Source organism: Lethenteron reissneri, chromosome 34 (genome assembly GCF_015708825.2).
Source record: "Lethenteron reissneri isolate LAM-NWPU_2019-01 chromosome 34, ASM1570882v1, whole genome shotgun sequence".
NCBI classification, from domain to species: Eukaryota; Metazoa; Chordata; class Hyperoartia; order Petromyzontiformes; family Petromyzontidae; genus Lethenteron; species Lethenteron reissneri.
Genome location: NC_083812.1, coordinates 1,919,421 through 1,932,413, shown reverse-complemented (window position 1 = coordinate 1,932,413; position 12,993 = coordinate 1,919,421). Strand labels below are relative to the sequence as shown.

Sequence of the window (12,993 nt, the reverse complement as noted above, 5' to 3'; positions counted from 1 at the left end):
GCTTCATAACGACTTCAATCCACACTCTTTATGGATAACTAAATTATTTTGCTGGTAACACTTCTCCGTGAGATGGTTTGGCATTTCATCACCATCGAGGCACATTTTCAGTGTTAGGCATTTAAATTATTGTCCCCTTTAAAGTGATGACTATACCCCCGACTGTTTAATATGAACTCAAAGTTATAACGATTTGAGTTGCTTCCCAGACAATTGCATTTCCCCATTGCAAGCTGCAGGTTTCCAATTAACTTTTTCAAATTCGAATAAGTGCCGTCCGTGTATTCCGAATGGAAGCTGTTTGGGAAAATAGATAGAATGAATAAAAATGTGTATATATATCTTTTCTCTCTTACAAAAGCTAAACTCTATTCTACTCCCAACCGTGGTTATAATGCATTCGTGCTACGAGTGAAACACACTTTCGATTTTATATTAGCTACAGGTGGCACATTTCATCCAACCACAGATATTTACAATGGGGGACAAGCTGAAAAAAATCAACTCGAATCACCATCGCACGATGCCAGTGGCAGCCGTGAACGTAAAACGCAAACAAACTCGCATTTTGCTTCAAATTAGCCCAGTTATTCCCCCCCCGTCCCACCCGCTTCTTACTGGCAAGCCGGTCATGTTAATTAGGCGCACTTGTACGCACGGGCAGATTTATCGCAAGAAATCCTCCACTGGTTTATGTTTGTTGCAACAACAAAAAACATGGCCTCACGACAATGCTTCGTTGTCTCCGTGTGTCCGACCCCGCTCTCGACGTGTGACCGTGGCGGCTATTTCCTACGTTTCCGTTCATTTTCAAAAGTGCTCAGGATGAGTTAAAAGAAAGTTGCAGAGTTGCAAACGCAACTAGCGCGACATTAATTTAATTCTCCCGTAAAGCAATCGCTGCTCATTGCGCCACGGGGAAAAAAAAAAAACCTCGCGTAAGGGTAAATCATTAATCTTACTCACATCCACAATTTGTGATCTGAACTTTAAGAATTTGGTAAAAGTAATACAAAAGAAAATGACCACGTGCTTCACGAGCATATGTGTGAGTGCGACACGGGTCACGGATACAACCGGTGGACTGTGAAACACCCGACAACAGTTAAGCTCTTCAGTTCCTTCTCTGCACTCGAAACTTGCTGTCTTTAGTCTCTGTGTTTGTCTGTTCTTCTCTCCTGTTTTCCTCTTGTAGGCCATGTTTGCCAGCTACGTCCCTGAAATAATAGAATTAATAGGAAACCGCAAGAAATATGGTGGCACCTATAGTGCTGTTAGTGGAAGGAAGTAAGTATGGCATGCTGTACACAGAGGTTTCCCCATCCTCCCCATGTCCCCCATGTTCCCTTCACCTCCTGCCCCCTGCCTCACCCCCCATCACCCCCCCAAAACATCCACGCTCAGAGGCAGACACCTCTCCGCATGCTCTCTTTCTATTCCATGATGCATGTAGGCAATGTTTGCTCGCTACGTGCCAGAAATCGCTGCGCTCATCCTAAACCGGAAGAAATACGGTGGGAAATATAATCCGACGCGGGGCAGAAAGTAAGTCGACCGAATGAGCGATGCGGCCTCGAACGTTTGCAAAGAACGCTGACGGGATGTGGCTTGGATGCAAGGTGTCCGCAGCCATGATTGCGACTCGCATCATCGCTTTACGCGTGTGACTTCGTCGCCCGTTGTTGCTCAGGCCGCCCGCCTTCCAGGCGGTCTCCGCCGACCACTTAGTCCAGTGTTCTTCACTAATTTTATTAGGAGGGAGCACTTTCGCCGATAAGACGTCAGCAGCGCGAGGGCCGCCACACCACCTGGAAGGGGTCTTTTCACATTTGTGGGGGGGGGCACACTAAAGGCTACCGGGGACCGCCAGTGGCCCACGGGCCTTGCTATGACTTAGAGCCCACCTTCGAAGCTAGGAGTGGGAGTCTTAACACGATGGGACATGTTACCAGTGAGTGAATACTACATCTAATGCTGTGGATAAGCTTTCTGCGGCCAATGTTATGAATCATAAATGATTAGTTTCGGGTTAGATTGCATACGTAAGATAACGTGAGTCGCAAACCCTTCACCACCCGACGCAGCCGATTAATAGGGTTTGTGGCGTAAACAAACGTGGCAAGTTCATAACTGCTTCAGCAACACCATCTGTGCAATCCCATTGGCACATTTCTTCGTGTGACTGCATCGGGTCGAGGAGGGTTTATGACACACATTTTATTTGCGCGATGTGTCCCAATTTTTTTACAATGAAGCAGAGTATTAAACCTGCGTTTTCAGTCAGTTCTTCCCCGGTTTACAATCCCTGAGCCAGTTGGTGCAATTTCCACATTCCCATGACAGGGGCGAGTCTATCCATAGGACAACCACTGTTGACTTCCCCCACGAAGTGGAATCCATTTTATATCAACCCCGGAAGGATGTCAACTCCCAATGAGGATTTTTTAACTCACAACCTTCCCTTCCGCTTGAAAGCCACTCGCTCTCCCGCCACGTAACACGTGCACAGAGACCAGGCAGGAGGAGGGCGACCTAAGCAACAACTGTCACACTCCTGATTAAAATTTGAATATGAAACGTGGCTGTTGAATAATGTCGATGAGCCTCACGAGATATTATGTAAGCGAAGGCTCGAAAATGGTTTGAATGCACACGCAGCGATTTAAACCTCTTTGGTGATCGTCAGCATTCCAAAGACTGTGTGTCCGATTTTTTTTCTAGCCCGACTGGAGCAGCTGTTACGACATGCACTGATGGAGGTTTCGTAACGAGCGCAATCGGGAGCGCGTCCGTTCGCTCGGCGTAATGAGTGTTTTCTCGCAAATGCTTTTGCACGATCCCTGTCATGCCGATCGGCTGTGTTGGCAGCGCGCATGTTTGCACGTCGTGTGTGGTGCCACTACGGCTGTTGCACTGCATTCAAGTGGATGCGCACCCACCGACATTTATTTGTGAGTGCAGGTAACCGGGGCTTAATTTTTCAGTGAATATTTGCTGGGTTGCTAGTAATTTCAAATTTAAGTTTTTTTTCTACCAGATGTGACCTCAAGTTTAACGGGATATAGTCCCATTTGTCAAAAGTGACCTGGGGCCACAGTGATAAAATAAAGTACAAGCAACAAAGCAAATGGAAGACCGCAGTAGGTCGTCACGTGGTGAGCAGCGACCGCCAGAGCGAGAGGCAGCATTGGATCCAAGGCTAGGACACCTGAGGTCGAGGTCAATGCCGGAAGCCTTTCAGGTGGAGGCCAGTATCTAGGCCAGATCTTCTAGGTGGAGGCCAGTGTCAAGGCCGGATCCTCTAGGTAGAGGCCAGTATCAGGGCCACATCCTTTAGGTGGAGGCCAGTGTCAGGGCTGAATCCTCTAGCTCAAGGTCCGTGTCAAGGCCAGATCCTCTAAGTGGAAGCCAATGTCAAGGATGGATCATCTAGGTGAAGGCCAGTGTCAAGGCTGGATCCTTTAGGTAGAGGCCAGTGTCAAGGCTGGATCCTCCAGGTGGAGGCAACTGTCAAGGCCAGATTCTCTAGGTCAAGGCCATTGTGAAGGCCGGTACCTCCAAGCTAAGTCCTCGGGCGAACGCCAAGGCCAAGGATGAGAGCTGAGAAAATGTCCTCGAGCTGACCTTGAGGCCAAGGTCTGGTCTCGAGAACCCGAGACTGGTGAGAGCTATACTGGGTGCGGTGTGTAGAAATATTTTCCAGGCCACGGATTCGGTCAGGCTCGGCTTACAATCAAGCCCTGAATGTAATCTTACGGAGGAATTCTGTGCAGTCTACCGATGGACCTCATAATGTACGCAACAGGTTGCTTATGAACAGAATGTCACCACCTGTTAAACTACAGCAGTAATATGCAATGGTACAATACAATTTGGATTCATATAGCATGTCAATATGCCGCATAGAAACAGTGGGCATGGTGCTTTTGCAGAATGAGGCAGGCAGAGGAAGAAGAGGAGGAAAGTTCTTAAGCCTGACCTTGAACAGCAACAGGAATTCAACAGAACGGACGGCTGGGGGAACCGAGTTTCACTGAGTCAATCCTCATACTGTAACGGCCAAATGACTCGGCAAACAAATGAGTACATTTTTATCTACCCCGAATATTTGTATCTATAAAATGAAGTGCAAGTAACGCAGAAAATGGAAGACTGGAGGGTAGGTCGGCATGGGACGAGCAGCCACTGCCATCAACAGCCAGCAGAGATTCCAGCCTTCCTTGCATCAGTTGCTTTGTGACCAGGCGATGACATGCCAAATCAGCTGGCTTCTTGGGGGGAAGGCAAAAGCCAAGGCGCCAGATCCAGAGCCCCCCACTAAGCGTCAAATGGGTCTACCGCGTTCCACTCCATACCCTTGTAGTCCGAGTCAGCTCGTTACAGCTCGCCAATCCACTGCTGATTTCCACCCTTGACACCCCTCCATGTTCACACACTCTGTGCACACGTTACATCACCTGTGCATCTGCCATGCAGTGCCCTTCACACACAAATACTCACTCGTGTTATATCCAGGGCTTCATTTCTCCATCGAGATATGTATTTTTGTTCCAGGTCACTAGTTACTGGTTGTAGGCGCTGTGATTAGTAGCGCTAGTCTCAGCGAGGTATACTGGATGTTATGTGTCGGGAGTGGATGCTATTGTCCAGGCCGCTAATCTGGACAGACTCCGGCTCAAACTAAGCTCTGGTCATATCCAACCGCTCTATGAATCTCCATTAATCTAAACAAATTATTTGGCGATCATGTCGCTGGCAGCAGTGCACACCAAGTAAACATGCAACGTCGGGCCAACGTTGGCGCGCGGGTAGAACCGTTGGACGAAGTTTGGCCCAACGTTCCACGTTTATTGGACAAGCAGAAATAACAAGAACACGGCGATGACAAACGTGTCGAGGTTTTTTTCTTCTTCCCCCTACAAATCGTAATTTGCTTCGTAGCCATAGAGCTCTGCCCGTTCCCAGTACGATTGGGAAATAGAATAAAGAAGCAGAGAAATGGAGAGGTGTGAAAGCGATGATGCAGCTGGGCAGTTCCGCAAATTTGGATGCACATTGCGGACACAATTTGAAAGGTGTGGGGTTGTGAGTCAGTTTGACACGTAGGCTTTCGTGCCCAATATTATTCATAATTAACGTTTTATTGGTTAGTTCGCCTAAGTATAAATGTGTCGTTGACATAGCCAGCACCCAACACAGCCAATTAGTAAGGTTTGTCACTTAAACAAAATGTGCCAATTAGTTACTACTTCAGCCCACCGGTGTGTTTAAGAGTAAATCCACAACATTTACAATTTGAGTACGACGTTTCCCTCTCAATTACATCCAGCATTATTGTGCGCTTCTTGCCAGAATTCTCATCGGTACGATCGCCAGGTGGTGTTTTCCTTGGGCATACCACGTCAAGCAATCAGGAACCGTAATTCACATCGGGGAAAATTACGTGTTCACCTTTCTTGGTAGGGGAGAAATGCGCTCAAATTTCCGCGGTGCCGGATGTACTTGGACGAAGTGACGCTTTCATCTACGCTGGGATGGTGGCGGTGCATTCCGTTTGATGCGCGCCAGTCGAACCCCCCACTTATTCCACAAAGAAGCCGTAATTATCAACAAATGTAGATAATTACCTTTCAAATAACATCTGTGTTTATTATACGTGCCATTGTTGACCGTGAGGTTGCCTAAATTGTGGACCTGCCAAGCTGTAGTAAGATCAAGGTCAATTGTTTTTATATCTGAACGTAATTTTCGTAGGATAAACGATAAGAACGATAAGAACGCAGTGCGGTGGGTGAGATGCACAGGGCACGACTCACAAGCAGCACATTCCTCGTTAGCGCTGCCTTCTAACGCGATGCGTGATTAATTATGTTCGATTGGTTTGTGTATTGCCGCAAAGAATGTTCACTCTCGTGTCGTCATGCGGAGGTTGCTGCTCCACTCCGCGGAGTCGGGCCATTTTGTAGGAATTCAGAAATGGCTCCTCCATCATCATCACGCAGCCGTTATCATTCCACTGCTGGATGAAGGACTCCCCACGCCACTGCCATCTCTCACGATCCTGCGATGTAATCACAATCCGCCCAGCGCCTGCACGCGAGCGGATTTATTCACTCCATCTCCCCGGTGGGGGTCCCCTTGGGCGCGTTCACTCCCCTGGTTGCCACTCGGTCGTCGTCATTCTCACGAGTGGCTGTTCCATGGAAATATCTCCCCAGCCGATAGTGATGTGGAATTCCCACCACGGACTCTGGACTGACCAATGAAGGATGAGCCAGGCCCCAATGCTTATGAGAGAATTTTCAACTCGCCGGCTGTTGTTACGTTTAGCTCAAAGCACTACGCTGGGGTTTGAATGTTAGACTCGCAGCCAGGAAGCAGCGGAAGTTGCGCACCACAGGAATGATGATAAGATGAGATCTCGGGGTTTACAAAACTGGATCGGCTCAAACATTGGAGACAATAGTATCCATTGAAGACGAGCCGAGAGATAGTCGACTCAGATGGCGAGGATGTCGTTGAAAGAGAGGAACACCTAATGGGAAGAGAGGCAATGAACATGGAAGCACTGGGGCGGAGACTGAGAGGCAGGGCCGAGAGAGGGGTGGATCCAGGCAGTGAACGAGGATGTGAAGGACTGCGAATTGGATGTGGGAGACGATGGCCCGAGGCAGACACGATTAGAGAAAGAGGACTAGGAAGGCAGAACCTCACACGGGCGGGGAAATGCCAGGAGAAAGGTAAAGTACCACACGGAGGTCAGGCACGAGAGCGGTGCTTTGCGTTGTAGCGAAAAGAGATGAGTGCATCGGGTGTAGAACACGCGCAATGACACAGGGATCAGAAACATTTGACATTGACCAACAAAGTGGAACAAGCTATGAAAAGTGTGCAAAGAAGCATGGAGAGATGCATACTTGTAATGGCACTTAAGAGACGGGAATAATAACTTATAGATCATAGAATTGTTTAAAGAAAAAAGTGAACGAGTTTGGGCTGGACACATCGCCAGAAGAGATTATGGCCATTACATTTCAATTTGAAGCTTTCGTGACTGGAGGGATTCATCTTCTTGGTTCTTTCGATAAAGTCACGTAGAAGGGAAATAATAACGCAAGCAGCCGTCCTCAGGTGAGGACGGCTGCTTGCGTTGTGGCCGAAACGTCGTGAGAATTATTTTATTATGTTTTATTTGTATTATTTTATTATTTCTCTTCTACGTGACTTTACCGAAAGAACCAAGAAGATTATGGCCATTGTCGGAGTCTTCCGACGCAGTAGCAGTCAATGGGAGGGCATCCAGCGTGGAGAAGACACGACGAGATCAGATTGTGTGCAGCTCGATGAATAAGACCTGAGAGTTAGCAAGAGCTTTGGTTGACCTTTTCCCAGCAGCGGATAGATCATGGATGATTATATGCAGTGGAAATGACTTTTTGAGAACACAATGAAATGTAACGTTTACATTGTTATCAGAGTACCCGACCCCAGATTAGCGATAAAGGGGAATTTCGTGCCCCATGCCAACACTTGAATCACTTTGATTGGGCAACATTTTTTGACTGCTCGAGTCAAATGGATGCAGAGAATAACTGAAATGAATTTTCACGCTATTTACATTTTAGAAAAATTCCAATAGGTTGCCATCGTCTGGACTAAAAACATGACTACAACAGAATCCCTTTTTTCCCCCCACTGTACCAATCGAACCGTGCCATGGCCGTGCCCAGCCAGCCTGGCACGGCACAGCGAAGTGCCACGTCGGTTTTCCACTGCAGAAGCCGAGCAGAACCGTTGAGGCCTACACGTGAGACGACGCAGCGACGCCGTGCTCCTCACCGACGTCGCGCACGCAACGAGAATGCTCTAGTAGCTCCTGGCCCTGCTGGGCCCCGAGCCAGACTGAGATGGCATTCTGAGGGCCAGCGTAGCATGACTCAGTTGCGATTCGGTGCTGTAAATTGGCAGTGAAAAACCACCCTCAACCGCGAGGGCCTTGCCCCAGGCTCGGCACGGATGTGGCCAGTGGAAAAGTGGCGACGGTGCCCATGAACTCCTTTCTCATTCTGATACGTCCGCAAGCTGCGGGGTGGGTGTCCTGTTCGCCGCTGAATCTCAGAACTCGCAAGCGGCTCGGCTGCTAATTTTATTTTAGAGAGGCATAGCTCCGTTATTTTTGACTCACTGTAAAGAACCGGAGCGACATGACCGCACTCTATGATAGCCAGCGCCAAACTGTGCCACACGCCCTCCCGCATGGCCTTGCGAGAGCCTCGGTACCGATGAAGTTAGTCGAGTTTAGTTTTTCACGTACGTCATCGGACTGGAAAATCGGATTTAATGCCGATGAGGTAAGCGTACGTACTTCATCGGAATGGGGAAAGGGGTTAAATGAACGCCGGCCGACCGTTCACACCGAGCCCTTGCGCTGTTTGCGTTCCTCAGACACATAGTCGTGTGTGGCCACATAACCCTGGAGAGCGTCTCCAACTTCCTCAAGGACTTCCTGCACAAGGACCGTGACGACGTGAACGTGGAGATCGTCTTCCTGCACAAGTGAGCGCCGCCCGCCCGCCCCCCCCCTCGTCGCTCGCGCTGCTGCCGCCGTTGTGGCGGCGTGGAGGTCACCGCAGGTCGCCACGGATAAATCGCGAATTTTGATAACTTCTGTGAAATCTTGGACGTGGCCATGGAAACGCGTTCCATTAGGTGCTTTCTTTAAATAACAATTTACATTTATGAGGCGCAACTCATCAAGGGATCTCTACTTCCTGCGTGGCGCACTTTCTCAGCGAACTTGGTTGTGGAAATACTATTCATTATTTTTATTTAACTAAAAAAAATTGTTAATTTCATCAACATATTTCATTAAAAAATAATTTGTCATTTTTATTTTCTTTAAAATGTAATTCAATGTTTAAGGCAGGCATCGCGGGCCCCCCCACCTTTCCCCCCCGTGACCTCTCCCAGACCGAGGCTGTGAATTTGACTCAAAACGACCGTGCAAGAATCGTAGCCTCGCTCATCATCGTGATAGATAAAGTGACAAGAAACCACTTCCATCCGTCATCCTCTTATCCACGAATCCTATTATTATTGATGGGCTGTGGGGTGGGGGAGGCAGGGAGTGGGGGGGCATTACTCAGTGGGGAGGGGTCGATTTCAAATGCCCATTCTATGCTTTGGTTAATTATTTTACTGTGCTCAAAACGTGATTAAGCAAGCTGTACAACCCTGTACGTGTACATGTGGGTCGCAGTTGGGTAGTGTCACTGCGCTACAGACCTCGCGGCCTGGCCCCTATTCCCACTGCTGGTGTAACGCAAGTTTAACAATTGTAATACAAATCCAGGTGGACCGACGCAGCGATTCGTACATGGATGAATCGATTCTCAAGCTCACGATACACACGTGCATGAATCCATGACTTTTTCAAATCGCTTGCATTATAGGTAATGGGTTCCTGCTCCCCCTGGGCTACAATTCATAACAATGTTAAGAAATAATCGATATTTGAATGGAAGCGTGACCCTGAATCGCAACGATCGAGTGAGCGAGTCGAGTGGGCGAGGGGTGAATATTTCTGCCCCTAAAAGGCCCGAAATGTTGCTCGTAGTCCTTCACCACCACACGCGTGGTGGTGCGTTCACAGTTCGAATCCATTGGCCGCCCTGGTTATGACTGGCAGGTGTTAGAATCATAACAACACTACGCGCCATCTGTTTTGCTCACAGTGGACGTTAAAGATCCCCATGACGTCATGCGTAAGGGTAGCACCGTCGTGTGCCGGCGTCAGGGTGCATGTTTGCCAAATTTCGGATGAAGATCTCCACACATCTCTTGCTGCCCTCCGCCGTGTGAACCGGAGGCCACTTGCAGGCCTCTCAGACGCAGCTCTGCGATATCCGCTTCCACGGACCAGCTCTTCGGCACGAGAGATACGTACGGATTAGCGCGGGGGGGGGGGGGGGGAATCTGGATAGATTCGGAGAACTCGACGTCTCGTTCGCAGCATCTCTCCGAACCTGGAGCTGGAGGCGCTGTTCAAGCGACATTTCACGCAGGTGGAGTTCTACCAAGGCTCCGTGCTCAACCCCCACGACCTGGCGCGGGTCAAGGTAGCACGCTCCGTTTCACTCCGCACTGGCGGCGATCGCGAGCGTAGCGTCTCCAGCCGGCTCAATGTGTGTATGTGTACATATTTGGAAAGTTGCCAACGTTTCGGGCATGGGCCCTGGCTTCATAGCACAATACGAGTGGCGTCCATTCCTGTGGCGTCATGTTTTTGGGATCCCAAAACTAATTATTGATTTCCGCATTATACAGAAATTCATAGCGAACTTTGGAATGTTTGTCAGATTAACGTGAAAGTTGGCGACCCGTCGTGAACTCACGCTGGCTGGAATCTGACCGCATCTCATTCATGTATTCATTATGCCCCATTCATTAACTCCCAGCTGAAGCCCTCTCTCATGGCTAGCAGACCTCCACTTTGGCATGGAGCTCCTCAACGTATTGCTGCTGCCATCATGCACAGAATAGAACAGAATTGTCACCGTAACATTTATAACGTGGGAAAATGTAACTTGGAGAGGACAGAGGCGCCGTGGTGAGGGTTGCAAACTCTGAATGAATCGATTCTGGGGAGATTCTCTCCAACTTGACGTAATGACAGCACGCATTACGTATTAAGTGGTTGCACTGTCAAGGGAATGAAAAATCGTATTAACAACGAATGCACTTGCGGCTGAATTAAGTGCATTCATTTTCTTAAAACATCCCATTTATTAAAATCTCCCGGAATTTCTTTCCATATCCACCAGGACACAATTCGCACAGAGACTCCCTGCCAATGCGGGAGGGTTGGCAACGCTAACCGCGGTGGATCTAAAAATACTATTTATTTTATTTTACCAAAGCCCACTGAGCTACGTAGCTCTTTTTCAGATGCGACCCGGCTATCACAAATGATAGCTCAACGAAGTGGCTTATCACGTGGAAATGTAGCGCAACAGCCAAATTATCTGAACGCATGTTGATTCTAAAACGTGGAGGGAAAAACCGGAGGACCTGGAGAAAAATCCACGCTGAACTCCAAATATACAGCAGGTGTCAGGGTCGGGATCGAACCCACGACTTCCTGCATACCAGGAGAGGTAGTTAACATCTCGCCACATGTGAACATCTGTTGTGGTTATTGTCTTCGTTGTGTCCCGGCGTGTGCGGGGCGCCGCGTGCAGATCGAGGCGGCAGACGCGTGCCTCATCCTCGCCAACAAATACTGCGGAGACCCCGACGCCGAGGACGCCTCCAACATCATGAGGCGAGCCAGGGAGCCAGCGAGGGAGCGAGCGAGCGGCCCCGGGGCCAGCGCCCTTAGTGGACGGCAGACTCACTGCCACGCGTCCGCACGAACGTGCCGGACGCGCTTTAATGCATGGGTGCCCGACTACGTGTGTATGTTGAACTTCTTTCGCGCCGTACGTAGCCAGCAGTGCTAATCGCAGGTGCGGGGGAGGGGGGAAGGACAATAACTAAACATAAAGCAGTGGACTGAGGGAGTGGGTGGGTGGCTGCGTGAGATGCTGGGGGTCAGAGTGGCTGGGTGGATGGCTTGGGGAGCTGACTGAGGGGCTGGCTGGTTGACTGGGTGCGTGAGTGGCTGGCTGGCTGGAGGGGCTGGCTGGTTGACTGGGTGGGTGAGTGGCTGGCTGGAGGGGCTGGCTGGTTGACTGGGTGCGTGAGTGGCTGGCTGGAGGGGCTGGCTGGTTGACTGGGTGTGTGAGTGGCTGGCTGGAGGGGCTGGCTGGCTGACTGGGTGTGTGAGTGGCTGGCTGGAGGGGCTGGCTGACTGGGTGCGTGAGTGGCTGGCTGGAGGGGCTGGCTGGCTGACTGGGTGTGTGAGTGGCTGGCTGGAGGGGCTGGCTGGCTGACTGGGTGTGTGAGTGGCTGGCTGGAGGGGCTGGCTGGTTGACTGGGTGGGTGAGTGGCTGGCTGGAGGGGCTGGCTGGTTGACTGGGTGAGTGAGTGGCTGGCTGGAGGGGCTGGCTGGTTGACTGGGTGGGTGAGTGGCTGGCTGGAGGGGCTGGCTGGTTGACTGGGTGAGTGAGTGGCTGGCTGGAGGGGCTGGCTGGTTGACTGGGTGGCTGAGGGGCTGGCTGTGTGGCCGGATTGCTGGGTGGGTTTGGTGTGCGCCAGCAGCATTGGCCACAGCCAACAGCCAAACATCACTTGGTTCCCATCCCACGGAGTTGGCCGAGTTCGGCGATGCTGGCACGGACTTGAAATTCAGGTCGCCGGTTCAATTAAATTGAAGTATTTAATACAATGGGGCAAGTTTCTTAAAATCACGCCACCTCTGTCTGTCCACCCAGCAGTATAAATGTGTACACGGCAGTTATCCGATTGTCAGATTGTATACGGTGGGGTAAAGTGTGGGTACTCCGACTTCTTCCAAGACATCTGGCCACTAAGGATTAGGCGATATCCCCTCTAGAAGGTCTCTCTGGAGGTCCCCCTGGTGGAGGCCCTCCTGAGGGCAGTGGCGTGGACGAGCGATCGCAGCGCTGGAACCTGCGCTAGCTCCTCTTCCGGCGCAGCTGGTGAACCACGTGGCTTGCAAGCGAGTCTCGGAGTTGTGCTCGCATCTGTGCTCTGGTGCGTCCGTCTGAATCGAATTGTCGCCGGGCTTTGCTGGGCCATGCCGCTTTTGTCATTGCAGGGTCATCTCCATAAAAAACTACCATCCCCGCATCCGAGTCATCACCCAGATGCAACAGTACCACAACAAGGTAGCAGCTCGCCACCGTCGTCTGTGACGGCCACACGAATGCTCTCTCCTCGCACACACGGCCCCAAAATCCTTCAACCCGCCAAACGGCAAAAAGACGAAGTGCCAAGACTGGGGAAGTGGCTCAGAGGTCAGAGTACCGAGGGGCACGGCTGAGACCCCGAGATCAGATCTGGGTTGCAGCTCACCTGTGATTAAGCCCT

The 12,993-nt window shown here is 50.4% G+C and overlaps 1 protein-coding gene across 12 annotated transcripts in view; it reads left to right on the top strand.

The window, feature by feature from the left end:
- KCNMA1 (potassium calcium-activated channel subfamily M alpha 1) overlaps positions 1-12,993 on the top strand; it is a 107,594-nt gene that overhangs the window by 33,071 nt on the left and 61,530 nt on the right. For 10 of the 12 annotated variants that reach the window (XR_009756083.1, XR_009756084.1, XM_061564894.1 and 7 more), the window contains exons 9-13: positions 1,196-1,287; positions 8,446-8,556; positions 10,013-10,118; positions 11,241-11,323; positions 12,722-12,791. Coding sequence is in view for 10 of the 12 variants with exons in the window: in XM_061564894.1 (XP_061420878.1) it covers positions 1,196-1,287; positions 8,446-8,556; positions 10,013-10,118; positions 11,241-11,323; positions 12,722-12,791 (462 nt within the window). In the remaining 2 variants the exon portion in view is untranslated. Of the gene's footprint in view, positions 1-1,195; positions 1,288-1,453; positions 1,546-8,445; positions 8,557-10,012; positions 10,119-11,240; positions 11,324-12,721; positions 12,792-12,993 lie in introns of all 12 variants that reach the window. The other 2 variants (XM_061564895.1, XM_061564886.1) reach the window with 1 other exon arrangement.